The sequence below is a fragment of the Dicentrarchus labrax genome, unplaced genomic scaffold (genome assembly GCF_905237075.1).
Source record: "Dicentrarchus labrax unplaced genomic scaffold, dlabrax2021, whole genome shotgun sequence".
Classification (NCBI taxonomy): domain Eukaryota; kingdom Metazoa; phylum Chordata; class Actinopteri; family Moronidae; genus Dicentrarchus; species Dicentrarchus labrax.
The window spans coordinates 14,622,792-14,640,051 of NW_026136724.1; the positions used below are offsets into that span (position 1 = coordinate 14,622,792).

The 17,260-nt window shown below is 40.4% G+C and overlaps 1 protein-coding gene across 5 annotated transcripts in view; it reads left to right on the top strand.

The window, feature by feature from the left end:
- Window positions 1–271: 271 nt before the first annotated feature.
- Window positions 272–17,260, top strand: part of cacna2d1a (calcium channel, voltage-dependent, alpha 2/delta subunit 1a) — an 87,995-nt gene continuing 71,006 nt past the window's right edge. For 2 of the 5 annotated variants that reach the window (XM_051392428.1, XM_051392430.1), the window contains exons 1-2: window positions 273–642; window positions 17,083–17,164. In XM_051392428.1, the coding sequence (XP_051248388.1) occupies window positions 563–642; window positions 17,083–17,164 (162 nt within the window). In that variant the 5' untranslated portion in view covers window positions 273–562. Of the gene's footprint in view, window positions 643–17,082; window positions 17,165–17,260 lie in introns of all 5 variants that reach the window. The other 3 variants (XM_051392429.1, XM_051392426.1, XM_051392427.1) reach the window with 3 other exon arrangements.

Here is a 17,260-nt window from a genome sequence, read left to right on the forward strand (position 1 = left end):
TTTTGTCAGAATTTGACAGAAATATTCGTCCAAATCTCCAATGATATTAAGCAGAATGACACATTCAATATATTGTGTAAAAGGACATTCAACTTAAATAATTCTAACCAAAAAGAGTGATTGAAATCTCAGCCACTTCAACACACTTTCCCGTGTGTTTAACAGTAAGAACAGCCACTGCTAAATTGCGGTTAAGATGTTTTTTGCAGTGTGCGGAGTGGCACCGCTCTGCCGGCCAAGCTGGAGATCTAAATGCGCCCTCCCCTTTTCTCCTTTTATTTTTTGACACACGCCGTACAGATCTGCTCTAATAGCCTATCGCAGTTTGAGACACTCACTTAACAGTCACACACACATACGGCCAGAACCAAAAAAAGCAAACACTCCTCAACTCCACCGGTGGGGGGGACACAGATACCAGATGAGATTTGTTTCCAAACGCGCACCGATGGCGGTGTGAGGCGTTTTGGCTGAGAAGTACGCACGGTGCTGTGGATTTGTGAACCTTTTTTGTGCATCTTCTTCCTGTCTGGATCTTGGTTGAGGGGAAATAAACAAAGCTATGGATTACTCAGTCTGCCTACTTTTACTCCTGTCAACCATTTCGTGTGTGTCGCCCGGACAATTCCCAACGGCTCAGATGTGAGTACAGCTTCAAAACAGCCTGTTGGCTTCTGAAAGTATAATATTGCCGTGTAGGAGAAATGACAGCCAGGCTTTTTTTTTTTTTTTTTTTTACATAGTTTTGTATTTCACAGTCAAGACTTATTTTATAAAAAATGCACATTTAAAGTACCATTCACTTCTATTATATCTATTAATATGTCTTCCAATCAATTCAAACTCAGTGAATTGCAGTTGGTGGAACATAATCCTCAAAGCGTCTCAGCTGAAGCAGAAAGCGCTTCCTTCCTGCCAAGTGATGATGATTGCCTTGCACATTACTTCGGATACAACTTTACCTTGCGCAACACGATATTTAAAGCTGCTGTCCATTTGTTGCCAGCTTGCAGCAGCAGCACTGGGGCATGTGGCTTGCTGTCATATGAATCATCTCAGGAAGGTAGAGTGAGGTGAATGAGGCTCAGAGGTTCCCAAACTTTTACTGTAGCATCTCCACACACACATTAGATAGTACACTTAAGAGTTTGTGTGAGAGAGACACATTAGATCATTTTGTGGATAAACACGATTGGTTTTATAGTACAGGACAGTTGATACTGAGACTACTGGAGAACTAATTAGAGCAGATCAGGACAGTTTTAGGAAAATGAACTAGGGTTGAAACAGTCGACTGAGCTACAATTTTGATAACCGCTTAATTGTTGCATGTCATTTCCTCATCCAAAATGCCAAACATTCACTGCTTTCAGCTTCTGAAGTGTGAATATTTGGTTATTTGGTCTGTGATGGTAAAATGAATATGTTTTGGGGTTTTGACAGTTGGTCAGACAAAACAAGCAATATGGAGAGGTCACCTTTGGTTCTGGGAATTGTGATGAACAAAAAAAAAAAATAACTGGAAGAATAAGTGATAATGAAAATAAAACAGTAATCTGTATGCACTCATTATTTCCCTTACTGTATGAGCTGACAACTCTCTACCTGCCCTGCAGGATGGGTCATAAAATAAAGGTGTCACTCTCTCCCAACCTCTATGTTTGCAGTGCAACATTAATAGATGTAACAGATGATATACCCACAGTCACAGGAATACAGCTCTTAAATTAAACAAACGTGTAGGTGGGCGATGCTGCACCTCACACTTAATCAACAGGTTTAAGATATTCCAGATGGTTCTAATGGAGGCAAGGACTACAGCGTTTGGTTTTGAATGCAGCCCAAGAACGGTCCCTTAGAGAGGTGGTGAGCCATGATGGCACTCAGCCTAATGGCCGAGTACAATGATGTCAGACTAGCAGAGTGGCCTGCCCACTCCCTTTATTTCATGGGCACTAAGTGGATTGATCTGTGGGTTGTGTACATGATATTCACACAGGCTTGGCGAGCTGCAGACCCACTTTCACTGACACAGTTGACTTACTGAGTAGAATCGGCAATTTGGCTGGAAAAACAATATTAAAATTCACAACAAGATTGGCAGGAGCTCCTTGTTTGAATTAGGAAAACTTAATTTAGTAGAAAAGATGATGCCAGAATCGAACTAGAGAACACTCAGTCATTTCACGTAGTCTGTATTTTGACATCTGCTTCTTAGCCATCACTAATAATGATAATTTCTTGCTGTGGAGGAATGGTTCATTGCAAAATCAGGCAAGAAAAATCCCCTTATTCTCACTGTGTCCCTGCGTTTAACTGCAGCCATTCTCTTGGTGTATGTTGTGGTGATGGTGATTTTGAGTGACAGGCCTCAAGTTGACTCCTCAAGGTGAAAGTTAAAGAGAGAGGCAGGGATGGAGAGACTGACCCATGGAGAGACTGTGCTCCTTTGGGAAATTCAGAAACATGGATAAGCAAAGTCTTAAGTAGCTCAGTGTTTTATAACTAAAAACATACATTAACATACACATTGTGTCCACTGGCATTGCCATGTCCTTTCTTTCCTTCTTTCTCACCTCCTAGTCTCATGGCTCAAAGTGTGACTAACTATCTCTGGGCTCCATCTCTAACCTGACATGCCAGCATCTGTCTGCTTCAGATCTTCATGTCCCCTCTCTTTCTCTCAGCCCTCCCTCCATCCCTTCTCACTCTCTTTCTCATCGCTCTCCCTTCCAGTCATGTTCATTCCCTGTCCATCTCCTTTTCCGTCCGGCTCCCTATGTATCTCTTTATCTCTCTCAACCCTCCTCTCTTCTTTTCTTTGTTGCCCGAAGGCGGATGATTAACATCATCGAATCTGAAATGCAAAGTCTGATGTCATAGACTGTGCCCCAGAGATCTCGGCGCCAGCTAGCACATTGAGAGATCAGGAGAGATAAAAAAGAAAAGATAGAGATGGAGAGAAAAAGAGACAGCAAATCCAGACTGCTTGGCCTTCTTGATCCCATATGTCTATTGGATATGGACATTTTGCTGCGTGTGTACTGTTAACTGTTACCGCCCTCACAGCCAGAAACACAATACATGCCCATTTCTTTGTTTGAGCACATGCACTGAATTCGGCCGTCCAATCCAAGACATCATATGCTTCTTTCTGGCTTTTGCCTTAGTCACCAAAAAAGACATATTTTGTCTCCATCCTCCCTTTTTCCACAGTTTCTGTCACCCTCTGCTTCATTTCTCCCACCCTCACTTGCTTTTTTTTTTTTTTTAAGGCTAACTAGATTTCATGCTCAACCAGCTAAAAAGCCATGCTTCTCATGTTCGCTGCCTCGTCTCTGGTGATCAGTGGGCATAATGTGAGGAGGCACTTCATCTGAGCAGAGAGCAGCATGGGCAGGCAGAGTGTAAGGATATATATACTGATGTACAGTAGGTATGAATTCTAAATGAACAACATCCAGACAAGACATCAACAACTTCCTTAAAGAAACAGTTTGACATCTTGGAATAAAAGCTTATTTGCTTTCAAAACTGAAGTGTAAAAATTACAGTTTGTGGTTTTAGGGGAAGTTATGTGTGGGACTGTTTCTTGATCTTCCGAAATTACTTCCTGGAATTTTCACTGCATGCCTGACAACCTCACAATGACTAGAGATATAGTCTAGCACATAACCCCTGTAAAACCACAAACTGTTGTTTTTAAACGTACAAACTGGAGATACTGTATTATTTATTAAAATATAGAAGTGCTTTTACCAGTCTTTATGCTAAGCTAAGCCAACCGCCTGCTGGCTCCAGCTTCAGAAATACCAAACAGATATAAGAGTGGTATTGAATGAATAAGTATATTGCCCAAAATTTCTAAAGTATTCCTTTAATTTTTTTCTTTAAACAAGTGAGAAAATCTGCCATTAAAGTCATGATGGCATTTCTGGAATTTGATAAATCAGGTGTCATTTCCCTGATTGTATTTCAGTTTCCTGCCTGTCTTGCATGATGTCTATGTCTCAGTCTCGACCCTTGTTTCATCCCAGTGGCCTGTAATGAATATGGCTCAGTTCCCACTTGAGGCCACCCATCTTATTTCATGGCCAAACTTCCCCTTGACCCAAGATGCTCGGATAAGCTTCTACTGAACAGTTCAGTCATAAAATGTGACATGTTGCAACAATAAAAAACAATATAGAAATACAGAGATAAATAAGATAATCACAACTTTATTCTGCAATGCTGTGATCAGACAAACACTGGAGTCATGATTTAAAAGTTGGCTTGCAGCAAAAAACAAAACTTGTTAATGCTTTTACAGCCACATTTGCTTTATCATCGTCATTGTGGTGCTAGAAGATTTGAAGCATGTGCCTATACCCCTGGAAATCATGCTGGCTACTGTCACACTAACCAACACACTGGTCTTTATTATATTTCTTTACAAATTCTGTTTTATTTTTTTCAATGGAAAAAGCTCCAGGCCTTGTGTCTTGATTGAATCATAGAACCTTGATCTTGTTTCTTGGTTTGGGAGAGACGAAGAGATTTAAAATGTCTCATCTAATCTAACTGAGGAATGAAAAAACTAAAAAAACTGTTTATAAATTAGATTTTCCTTCAACTTTATTCCAGTGTCAAATCTAACTTGGAGTATGACACTGATAATACCCGGAGGTTTGATGAGGATGAATCAGATGTAATGAGCAGATGGAAATGATCAGCCTGTCTAGGGTTTCCTTGGCTGTGATTTGCACCTCGTCGCCACGAGGGAGTTGCTCGCAGGTATATTTCAGGAGGCATGCTCCTGCCTTGAACCAAGCAGCTGGTGGGCTATATCTGTTACACACAGGCAAGGGTGCAAGATCTGTGCCCATGGATAATGTTTGCTCTCTGCTCTCACTTTATTTTCTTTCACCCTCTCTTAAGGAGTCAAAGGAGTTTTTCCTTTGCTCTTTTCTTACAATTTTTCCTACTTTTAATTTCCCCTCTCCCTCCTTCTCTCCCATTCACTCCCCTTTGCCCCATCTCAACTCTGGCTATATTTAGGCAAGCCTCTGCCTTTGGGGACGGGACATTAAATGTCCTGACTCAGATGTAGGTAAAGATGCACGACAGAGGGGTGTAGAGTGGCAGGGGGCTCTCCATAAATCTCCCCTACTGAAATTGTGTTCTGAGTGTTTCTTTGGTGTCTGGTTTAAGTTTCTCCTCATGAGTTCCTGTTGAGAAAAAGTCATATCCCTGTATGTGTTAAGAAAATTTGGGAGTAACGAAGCAACCCCCGGTGCTGTATTACTTCCCCACAATCCTTTGGCACATGGAAATTCCCAAGAATTTTCCATTGCAGCGTTTCCCAGGCAACCTTGGGAATAGCTAACAGCTGTTTGGTTGGGAGGCCTGTCCAGTACAGGAAGCACATCTGTATACTGTATAAAGCACGGGGAGTGTACTTTTAAAGCTGTGTTGTAAAACAAGCATGTGTCACTCCTTCCTTATTTCATGATTATTTATTTATAAGCTTTCAAATCACATTAAGTCTGAGTCTCCATGACTAATCAATAGTCAGCGAAATAAAACAGTGTAACAACAATGTAAAACAGGAAGCAGAAGGGCAAGTACAGAATGCTGGAAGAAAGAGGTTGCATGTGACTGAAAGTTGAAAATCAAACCCTGTGGCTCATTTCGCCTGTTGTCACGCTAAGTCTTTGTGGTTGTCATCTCTTGTCATTTTGATGTTGATGATTACATATTTGTCTCTGGGTTGAGAAAATATTGCTTTTGTTGGAATAATAAAGTCATTTTTATAACCTGTTCAATACACCACAAATGTATTGTTAAGCTTAAAACAAGGCATAGCTGACCAGGACAATATGAACATAAAAAAAAATAGCCTTGTTAAAAATATTACATTTTACTTAACAATTCAAGCGGTTGAGATTGATACCACCCTCATATCTGTAGGGCTATGCTAAAAGTGAAGGCACTGCCAACAGCCAGTTGGCTTAGCTTAGCTTGACATAAAGACTGGAAATGGGGAGTTAGTTTGTCTAAAGGTAAAAAAATTAGCCAACTAGCATCTCAAAAACTCACAAAATGACACGTATAAATATTGTGTAAAACTTACACCTACTAAAAATGACTGGTTTTTACAAGGGGTTATGTTTATGTAGACTAAAACAGTGTAACAACCCTTTTTCGGACTTTCAATATAGTGGTTTCAAGTGGTTTAGTTGCAGATTGCTTCTCCGCCTCCTTCCAAGCGCAAAGGAGAAACTATGGTGGATGTGAAATGTGCAGAAAATGGGAATGGCCTTATGTAGAACCAGTGTTTGGTTTGTCCCTTCTGGGCTACTATAGAAACATGGCAGTTTAACATGGCGGACTCCATGGAATGCGACCCACAGCGTCTGTAAATGAAAATGGCTCATTCTAAGGTTACAAAAACATAAGGATTCCAGTTATTATATACTAATGAAAATATACTTAGGAATATTCAATGTCTGCCAACAGATTCCCCTAAATGTTACACACTGGACCTTTAATACTTAACTTACAGAAAAACTTACAGACTGTTCTGCACATAAAGCTCACTATAGTAGTGATCCAGTAGTGTCCACTAGCACATACTTTGAAATGAAAGTTTCCGATACATATCTAGAAATGTGGTAAAGGATTTAATAAGCAAACCTATCCTAATCACACACTAAAGGTGTGAAGTGCTTAAAATATCTCTAGTGAGACACCACAAGCCCATCTGATGTGTAATATTTTGAGAGAGAGTGGACCTATGATGGCCTGTGATGGCTTCTCTTGAGCCCCTTAATGGAGTTGTATTGCTGCACAAGAGCTGTTAATGCCAGACTACACTACACTACTACAGTACACTGGACTGTGTGTGTAGCCATCAGGGAGACTAGTACTCAGTACAACACTAACAGTGGTCTGCTTGTGTAGGCGTCTAGATTGACGTTAATTAGACATTTTGGCCATGGGGGGGCGGCTCTCTAATCTCTCTATTCATACACATCGTCCGAGCGAGATTGGTTGTGTGTTTAGTGAGGCAGCAGGGTAGAGTTGATGTATGGGTGGATGGGTAGAGAGTTTGCTCAGAAAGTGTGAAGGTGACAGGGATGTTGAGGTTTAGTCATTTGAACAGAGTTCAAAATGACAAATAGCAGAGTGAAAGACAGCTGGAGGGATGAAGATGAGCAAGAGGAGAAAAAAACATTGTTAAACAGAATAACATTTTACTATTTTCTATAATAATTTTAAGGGGATTTTAAAGGATTGAAAATAATATATATATTTAGACAGTACTCTTACAACCTGGACTTGAACCGTTGCCCATTTCTATTTCTCTGTTACTTTAGACACAACTTGACCCATATTTAGTACAGTAGGCCAAAGGCACACACGTCTTTTTCCAAACTTTGTTGCAAACTAGGAAGTAAAATATTAATTTTGTTGCTGTCATTCTTTTGTATTGTGGCTTCTCACCAGCAGGTACAATTGCTCTGCAGCGAGTACAAACACTTGCAGGTGTCACAACAATTCTGTTTCCTCTGATTTAATGTGTCCAGACACCTGCTGGGAGAGGTGATACAATGGGAGCTGTTAGTTCTGTCAGGACGTATATGTCTTTTGACATGGAGGGTGTGGACGAGGCAGACTAGGCGCTAGGGGGGCGGCGAGTCAGTCCCAGCTAGCCGTGGTCCAGAGTGTGAGGTCAAATGTGGGCAAGGGTAGAAAAAGAGTCTGACTCCCGGCCCTCTGTGGCAGTCTCATGTTGCCAATGGACAGAGCACAGAGCTTAGATAACCAAATGGCCTGTTCTGACATTGTTAACAGGCATTCCTTGGAATGGAAATTATAAATGAACGACTTCATGTTTTAATTCAATATAATGTATTGATGGATGACCAAAAACACACCAATTCAAGGGATAACGTTTCCCAACAGGGTCCAAAGATGTTACAAACCCAAACCTGTGACATGAAATCAAACAAACCATCATGATATTATATCAAAATTTCCTTAACTACCTTACTGTGACCATAAAAAAGCCCCAATCTGACCTCAAAAAAATTATTTATCTAATTTCACTGGATGATCTACTGGTGAAGTGAGGTTAATCTTAATTATTCCTATCCATATTTATGTTTTCAATTCAAATAATTGAATCTATATGATGTCAGTAAAAATTGCTTGTTTGGTCTAGTCACAAACATTCAAATAACAATGATGTAAAACAGAGAAAACCACCAAATCCTCAGAATTACTTCAACATTGATTATCAAAATTTTCTGTCAATCAGCTCCAAATGTTTTAGTTGTGGTGCAATTATGTACAAAATCGATTTCAAGACATGACTGAGCAAGAACAGAGGTGTACTTTCTCAAGGAGATGTGACTTGAAATGTTTCAAAAACATGAATCCCGTGGCTTGAGGAATTATCATGAATAGTCTGACTTTTATATAGTAAATGCTTGTGATGTTAGACTGAGAACAACAAGTCAAAACAGAGCTGTTTGTCCTTGTTCACCAGTTAAGTCAATCCCATTGGAATCAGCTTCCTGCAACCCACACCTGCTCTATCAGTGCATGGTTGCACACCAGCACCACGCCATTATTTGGTAATGATCTCATACAATGTCTTGTCAGCTCTTCCACGGCTGTAATACACTCTAACATAAGTGCTTGATAGAGCGCAGAAAATACTGTTGTCAAGGCTTCACTTAAACACTGCTCTTCAGATCTAGGCAGGGGGGTGCGGTAAAATGCTCTGACTGACTTGCTAAGAGGAAAATGGTAGAAGAGAGGCAGAAACATCAATAACATCTTGCCATAGAAGATAATGAGGCCGCGAGACATTTACAAAGCCTGCAATTATGGTGTTATTGACCTCAATAAAGGAGAAGATATCATCACTTGTTTCCTTTGTGCACATGGTGAGAGGGGAGGAGGACAAAGGATTTATAGCATTATGAGTTCATTTAGAGAGAAAATAGGAAGCATTAGGTAGCAAATAAGGCTATTAATTATGTGGGGTTTGCAAGATGAAAATGTAAGCTTTCAGTGATATAAAGGAAACAAGAAAACACGGTCTACATTAGCAACACAACAACAGATAGTCAAGTCAGAGAGGTGGAAGGAAAGAGGGAATACAGAAGAAATGAAATTATTGGCAGAGCTGGAAAGAAGGATCCAAGCAATGGAGGGAAAGAAAAGTAAACTAAGCAGTTGGTGATACATTTACACAAGAAGAATAAAGGGAGTGTGAGAAAGAATGGAAAGACATGAACAGGGGCAGAAAGTGACTGTCTTTCACAAAGCTCTGTCAGGCTCGTTGCTTATTAGATGCCTTGCTTCATAGTCAGAGCTCTTATTAACTATTCCCCCAGTGGCTCAATTACATCCATGCTGCCATCCTCAAACATCCCTGTCTTTTTTTTGTGAATCCGCTTTGCTTCCTGTAACGATGTCAGCCTTGTCTCTCTCTAAGAACAGATTAGAAGCCCAAATTACTACTATCAAAGAAGGATTTAAGGTTTCAAGCTGTCTCCCAGTGCTGGAAACCATGACTCAACAACATGATGAGATGGGGAAGAAGTAAAAAAAAGAAAAGAAAAGTGAAGTGTGTTTGCCGTCGAATGCTTCCTCCGTGACGGTTTCGATGGTATTAAGAGATCAAATGTGGATCCACAGACTTGGTTCTGAGTACAAAAACATGAGAATGTTTACAAGACGAGAGGGTGCTGGAGTGGAAACTACGAGATTGGATATTGAGCCCTGGATTCTTGCGGCTGCTCACGCACAGGCATGCCGGGCCTCGGAGCCGGCGTGAAGCCGACTTTTCAGTGAATCAGTCGGAATGATGCGTCCAACAAGGCCGGATCAATTTTCTGGACTTTCACTCTTGGGGCAGGTTGTTTATATGTTGTCAGTTTTATCCCTTAATAAAAACAGAAGGAAAACGGAAAATACACAGACAGTTATAAAGCCATGGAAACGAAATGATGGCACTCAAAAACCTCGGCTGCTGAATGACAATGTAAGGTCACTGTGGTGAAAAAAATTGGATGTGCTTCTCCCTAGATGTACTTCTTTCTCTTACCCTGTTGATCAAGAATATGGCATGCATGCTGCATGAAATTAGACTATTCATACCACGAGTTTCAGTTGCAATGACAAGGCCTGAAGCAGCTTCTGTCTGCTAACCAGCCAGACAAAGTGAAAAAGTGTTTTATGACACACTGCACACTGTCTACAGGTTTTTCGTTTTTTAATTTAAAGTTCCCTTGCTGCTTTCTTTCTAGAAAGGTACACAGAAATAAGTTTGGTATGAAAGATTTGACAAGACTCAGCTTGGAGGTAAAGTCTCCCCAATCTTCTCTCCATGAACCCCCTTTTGGGAACCACTTTTTAAAGTTGGGTTACAAACTATTGCAAACCCCTTGTGACAACCCGACTGTGAGCTTTTTATCTAAACCTTGAATGGAAGTAATAGTAAAAACAAGTGTAAGTCAAGGACAGTTTGAGGTCAGCTTAACTGTAAAAATAACTCTGGTTTATTACAACTCTACGTTGGTCTCTTTTTCATAGTTTTAGCTGTCATTCTGTCAGTGATGACATTGTACTCATCAATTAATTAATTCTACAACCAGGATGACATGTAAGTAGGTAAGAGTTTTAGACTAACAAAACAACAGTTTAGCCGGATTATCTAAACTCATTTAAGTGAGCAAAAAAAGTTAAGCCTGGAAGTCAGTCTGTAAACTCTGAGAGATGTTCATGACAGACAGTTTGGGTAATCAACCAAACAATCTCACCACAAGGTCCATACAGTAGCTGTTCTGGAGCTTTCGATCATAAAACATGATCTTCCTCAGCAGTTAGAATCCAGTTTTTTGGAATTACAGATGAATCTATAGAAGAATTAGAATTTTTCTGAGTACTTTAAGGCCTACTTGTCCATGTTGCCTAAAAAGGTTGAGACTAAAAGTTCAATCTTGTAACCATTGTAGTGTCTGCCTTTGTTTTCTTTCCCAGAATAGTTTAATGTGAGTTTTAAAAAAGATTTTGTTACCCCATCTGACTTTTTTTTATCAAGGAAATAGGAATGATGGCCAAAACAATAAAATTGAGACCCAAATTGTAATCAACAGGAATTATCCTTTAAATAATTCAATCCAGAATATAAACTGAATCTGCTCTTCCTTTAGTGTATTAGCCCAGCTAAAAGTGTATTAAACAGCTGCACAACAGCTAAAGGCCAGAGGCTGTGGTTTTGAAATGTAGGAACAGAGGGAGAGGAGAGCACAAACGGCCTCCCCAACAGTCACACACACAGGGTGGGTTGGACGCTGGAGGGTTAATGTGGTCAGAAGTAAGACAGCAGTGCTCTTGTGCTGAGTCACGCTCTCTATTCTGGGATTGTGTCCACTTCTCTGTGTTCACCCCTCGGATTGGACAGTCTGCTCCTAGCTGGCAGAGCGAGGCTATTTGTTTTTCTTCTAATGGTGACTCAGGGAGTTCCTTGGAAATCAGAGTTCAAGTTCAAATCGTAGTTTAAATCTAGTTTTTCTTTTTATTTTTTTTCTAACCTCTGTAAGATGGAAAATAATGATGAATAAGTCCCCTATACAGGTAGTACTGTACATTCAGACTTGTTTTATACACAGCTTGTTTTCTTTTCTGTGTAATTCACTTAATTTTTTTATTTTCAAATAACAGCGGACTGTATCTGTCTTTCTTTGTATCTTTTTTTTTTAAAAGTATATTTTTGGGGCTTTTTATTACCTTTTATTATAGTGACAACTGACGATAGACAGGAAAGGGGGGCAGAGAGAGGGGATAACACGCAGCAAAGGGCCACAGGTCGGATTCGAACCCTGGGCTGCTGCAGCGAGGACTCAGCCTCGGTACATGGATTGCCAGCTCTACGCACTGAGCTAACCGGGCACCCATCTTTCTTTGTATCTAAACTAAACAAGCCCCTGAGCAGTACCATACAAATTGGACAGTCTGTAGGCTCACTAAATATCATGAAATATAAATTAAACTCAAATTTTGTCTTTCTGGCAGATCATCTGCTGTTTGGTGCTCGGCAGGTAGCGTACACTGGTAGAGCTTTTTTGCTGTAAACAGCTGCGTTACTGCTTGTGGAAACAAGTCTCACTTGAGCAGTGAGACTGTAGGCTACCATAACAGTAAAATTGTGGGCTGTAAAACCAAAACGATAGGCTGAAAGATATTAAAAAGAAAAGCAGAACTGCAGAGTTAATTGGTGATTCTGTGTGGGTTTGACTCATTGTTGATACAAAACTATTATATTAGTGCAGCTGTAAGCGTTAAAGTTACAATCTCTGCTAGTGTAATTTCTCAGACTCTAAAATGTTATCCAATCCTTAGTCATGCTCTGGTCCATCACTTTAAATGGTGGGTTCTATAACACACTTGCACAAATGGGTCACACCCACTTCATTACATTAAGAGCTTCCGGAAAAGATATGCACCTGTCCTGGTGACCTTTGACCCTAGGCAGCCCCCTATTGCCCTCTGAAAGACCTACTGCTCTGGTTACATGCAGACATTGACATACACATGTACACACACACACACACACACACACACACACACGACAGCTGGCCCAACAGAGGCAGCTTTTTTTCAAGTCATTAATGAGATGGAGACTAAACGAGAGGGGGGAGGGTTTGTCTACCAATCAGCCACACATGGGTCAAGCACAAATTGACACATGCTCATAAATCTTGTCAAAGAATGAGCTAATTTAGAAAAGAGAGTCTCACATTGCTCCTGACATGTAGACTGTACCTTGTCTTGTTCGTCTGTTTTTCTGAATTGGCCTGCAGAGATGTGGTGGGATACTATTTGTGGTAATATTGACACCGCTCACCAGTACCTCATTTAATTTCACACCATTTGACTCACTGGCACATTTGTGCTTGTGACTGAGGACATAGACAGGACTTGATGAAATTTTAATGTCATCACTTTAGTGTCAGATTCCTCATATCAGTTTGTCTAAACTCCAACCAAGTATGTCTGTAACTCTAAAGTCAGTGAACCTGTGAAGATCGGTGCCACCTGCGCCTTCAGTCACATTTCAACATGCTGAACATGCAGGTATCAGAGCTACTCATCTCAGCTCTAACAAATGTGAAACCATGTTTGTAGATTCACTTAAGGTTGTGGCTAATTTCCAGCTCAGTATCACATAGTGCTCCCTGTCTTTAAAGCCAGTTCATGTTATTGCCTACCTTCAGCCACCTTTTTACGTACATTCTGTTGTCCACTTAATTAGCAGAATGACCTCACTTAAAGCACTTTTACTTCATCCTGAGTGAGCCACCGCCGCCAGCTGGAACTATCACAGTGGAGTTTGTGGTACTAGACGTTGTCAAGTGGTCAAACACAAGCCTCATTGCAACATATGGGCATTCCTTCAGTCTAACCAGCAAGCACTGGTTGCTGGTTATATCACTGTGAGGACTAAAGATGGGATTATCTTATATTTTGACATTATGTCGCCAACATCCTAGCTAGTCTAACGATAACCAAGGGAGTAGAAGACAGTGAGTTAAGAAAACCTGCAGTCCCAAAAGGGGATATTTAAATCATGTGCCATTTATTATTAAACATGGTAAAAATAGCATACTTCTGTACTTTAGAAGCACAGTAAGTACAAGAAAGGGTAAGAGAAATTAAGATGTAACTTTCTTTGGCAAGTGTTTCAATGCACTTACTAAAGAAAGGTCCAGCAATTTAGTATTGCACTTCCATAAATTTGGGGACATACATTAAATTAAAAAAAAATAAATGTCTAAATTGAACCATCAGAGGCTGAAATATGCTGACTTTTAGTTTCTAGTACTGGTCAAGCCCCCAAAACACCCTCCTCACCCATCTTACATTTCCCTTAATGCAACTCCTAGTGACATTTTAGACCTTCCCCACTTTGTAAATGCTGGTGAACGTGGCAGACTGGTAGCTCCCTCCAAAGCCACTGAAGACATTACTCATCTGTTTTCACAGGCTGAGTACCACCTACTTGTAGTAGTAGTAGCTGTAGTAGATGTGTAAAATTGTTGGAGTGGCCCTTAAATTCAATCATCACAGTAGCGCAACAGTACATTTCCAGCTAACAACAGAGTTGACAGCAACATGCACTGTAATTATGAAGAACACTGGGTTTTTGTATCTTTCATAGTTTTACAGATCACACAGTTGGACCAAAAATCAGCCCCAGATGTTTTAGTAGGTTGGTCTAAACTGCGTTTACAGACTGTCCTTCATCTCAGCACGAATAAGCAAGTGAATTGAGTGAGTGAACACACCTGGCAAAAAAACAAAAGAATTTAAGAGGAAAAACGGGGGCTTCAGCTATTGCCTGTCAGAAAAACGGTCTGCTTCTTAAGTGGGTGATATTAATGACTCCATGAGACAAGTGTGAGAGAAAAGAGGCTTGTAATGCCAGCAGGTCTCACACTTGGCTGAGTTTCACATGGCCCCTCTCGGTTCCAGCCCTGCAGTCTCGTCTGTAGCCGGCTCACCAGCCATTTTGGAGGCTTCCTTCCTTTCCTCCAAACCCCCTCTACAATTTCCCTGAGGAGAAGGAGAGGGAGAGTGAGAAGGGGGGGGCAGAATTTGGAGCTGAGCTTGGGAGGGGATAATGATGCTATCTCATTTTTCCATGTCCTGCTCCAAGTTTCCATCCTCTCATCATATGTTTTTGTAGTTTTTTTTGCACTTTTCTTTAAATACAATTTTTGTAGTCTGCTTCTATTCTTACAGAAAAATACAGTAAACTCTTTCATCACGTATGAGGAGGTCACACATCCTGGTGTTATGCATGGAATGAATGCCCTTTTACTGATAAGGGGAAGATGGTTAATTGTGGAAGTGGCTATTAAGAACACTGTTTAGCCTTTCAGTTTTTACCCAAGAGACTGAAATAAACCAAGATCAGAGAGATTTCAAAATCCTGGCTCAAATAAAGTAGCATTAGCCAGTGAATTTGATTATATTACAAGCTGACCTGATGTAGAAACATCCAAGCTGCTGCAGACAAGTCAAGGGACTAATCCCTTTTAACCACAACTAGTGTAGTTAGGCACTTTCCCTGGATCGTGTTTTATTGTTGCTGTCCTCTCCTCATTAGGGAAGAAGCTCTGCAAACACAGGATTAGTGTCAGCTAGTTCGTGACCAGAGCTGTCCATGCTTAACTTGGATCAGAAACTTGGGATGTGTGTTCTCTAACACTAAATGCCTCATACTAACAGTAGATTTAATGAGAATATGCTGTAGTACTTTTAGAAAATGTGTTGGAAAAAAAAAATTATTCAAAGTGAGCACTTGTTGAAACAGTGGACAAATAATGAACCTCCTTTCATGAAGCATAATTACATACCCACACACACTCACTGTTCTTGTATTAGACACCTGTTGTACTGGTCCACCCTTCTTGCTTTAGGCCAGCTGGGCCTATTTGAAAAAGTCATGTGCATAACAACCCTAATACACACCTGCTCGCTATGGTCAGTGGACCTTATCTTGACCCGGGAGTTGGCCCTGTATACAGTAGTCTGCATCTATGACTCTTTGTTGTATTAATATACGTGCATGTGTTTGTATAGGGGATAGTAAGAGCCCATCCTATATCTGCCCTCAGCTGTCTCTCAGAAGGCTAAATATATGTGGCTGCTATGCTATGCATTTCCAGCGTGAGCCAACCCTGCTCACATTACACTGTATTTTTTTAAATACGATAACATAGACGGGGTTCGTATGTCAAAGGCCCCTCAGCAACGTGGAAGGTGACGAAGTTAATTCACACTGTGGGGGAGAATGGGTAATTTGCTTTATGGATTATGTCATGTATTTTTTATTGGCTGTTGTAAAAGAGCTGGGGGGGTGGGATGGTTAGGTGTACTTACAGTGTATTGTTTTCAGAGGGTTCAGAACATGTTGTGTTGTTGAGCAGCAGGAGGTTGAGTATTGTGGTTACAAAAGGGATTTGTAGACATTGCTTTTGCTCTCATGTCTGTATAGTAAGTTCAAACACCGAAAGCAGCTAACCTAAACCAAAATGTAAAAGCAAGTCGTTTTGACGCCCTCTTTAAAACCACAATGTGATGTTTTTATACTTTTTTTATACGTTGTCTGTTGTGAATATAGAGAATGTGGAGAACCTGGACTGACATTGGATTCCCAGCCTGAATTCTTATCGTAGTCCAGCCCTGCGTGTGAATCAGTCTCACCTGCCAAGTAAAGAGATTCATTGGTGTTTTGACAGTGAGGGGGTATAGTGGGTATGGTCTCACATAGACACCATGTACACTCATGCACGCCCGCACATAGCCTGAACTGAACTCAATGTCCGGGTTTTCATATATGGAACAGGTGTCCTTAAAAACCTCATGGCTAAGTTACAGCACATAACATTGATTTATAACAGTTTAGACATGCTGGTGATTGTTTTTTAGATGTTTTTAGACACACATACATTCGCACAGGGGTCATATTACTAGTAGTTGTTGATGCTGAGCTTTTTGAGATGCAACATTAAAATATATTTTTACTTGAGTAAAGAAATCTTGGATATGTTATGATCTTGTGTATGAGTATTTTAAAGTTATGTAAAACTTTAAACTCTAATAAATTATGTTTGTCTCTCTCGTGCTCGTTTCTGTCTCTTTCTCTTTCCCTTTATGTCCTCTTTCTCATCAGAAGAATACATTAACCACCATCTCACCCCCGAGGATGTGTCACTCTCATGCTGACAAACTATGAATAGCTCTCGCCTTAATGCACAGTTCATGTGGAGTAGAGTAATGTATTCACTTGACTGTTAAACATTATTATTTCATGCTTCCCCTCCCTTAATCTATACAGTTTTTTTAGCATATTGTGATAGTAAGCAGTAATACTCCGCTGAGGCCATGTGATCTCGTGGGCTGTACTCTCAATGAGATTAGAGAAGCTCAACGAATATATTTTGTCCAAGCCAATTGGAAGATTTGCATTACATGGGGATTGGTTGGCTAATTGATTGTTCTTTGTGTTCTTAGAATAAAGGAATGGGTGGACCAGATGCAAAAAGAGTTGATCACATTAACAGACACAGCCACTGGTATGAAGAACCTTATACAGGTAAGCATGACTTTCACACACACAAACACACACAAACACACACACACACACACACACACACACACACACGCACAATCACAGAAAAATAAAAATATT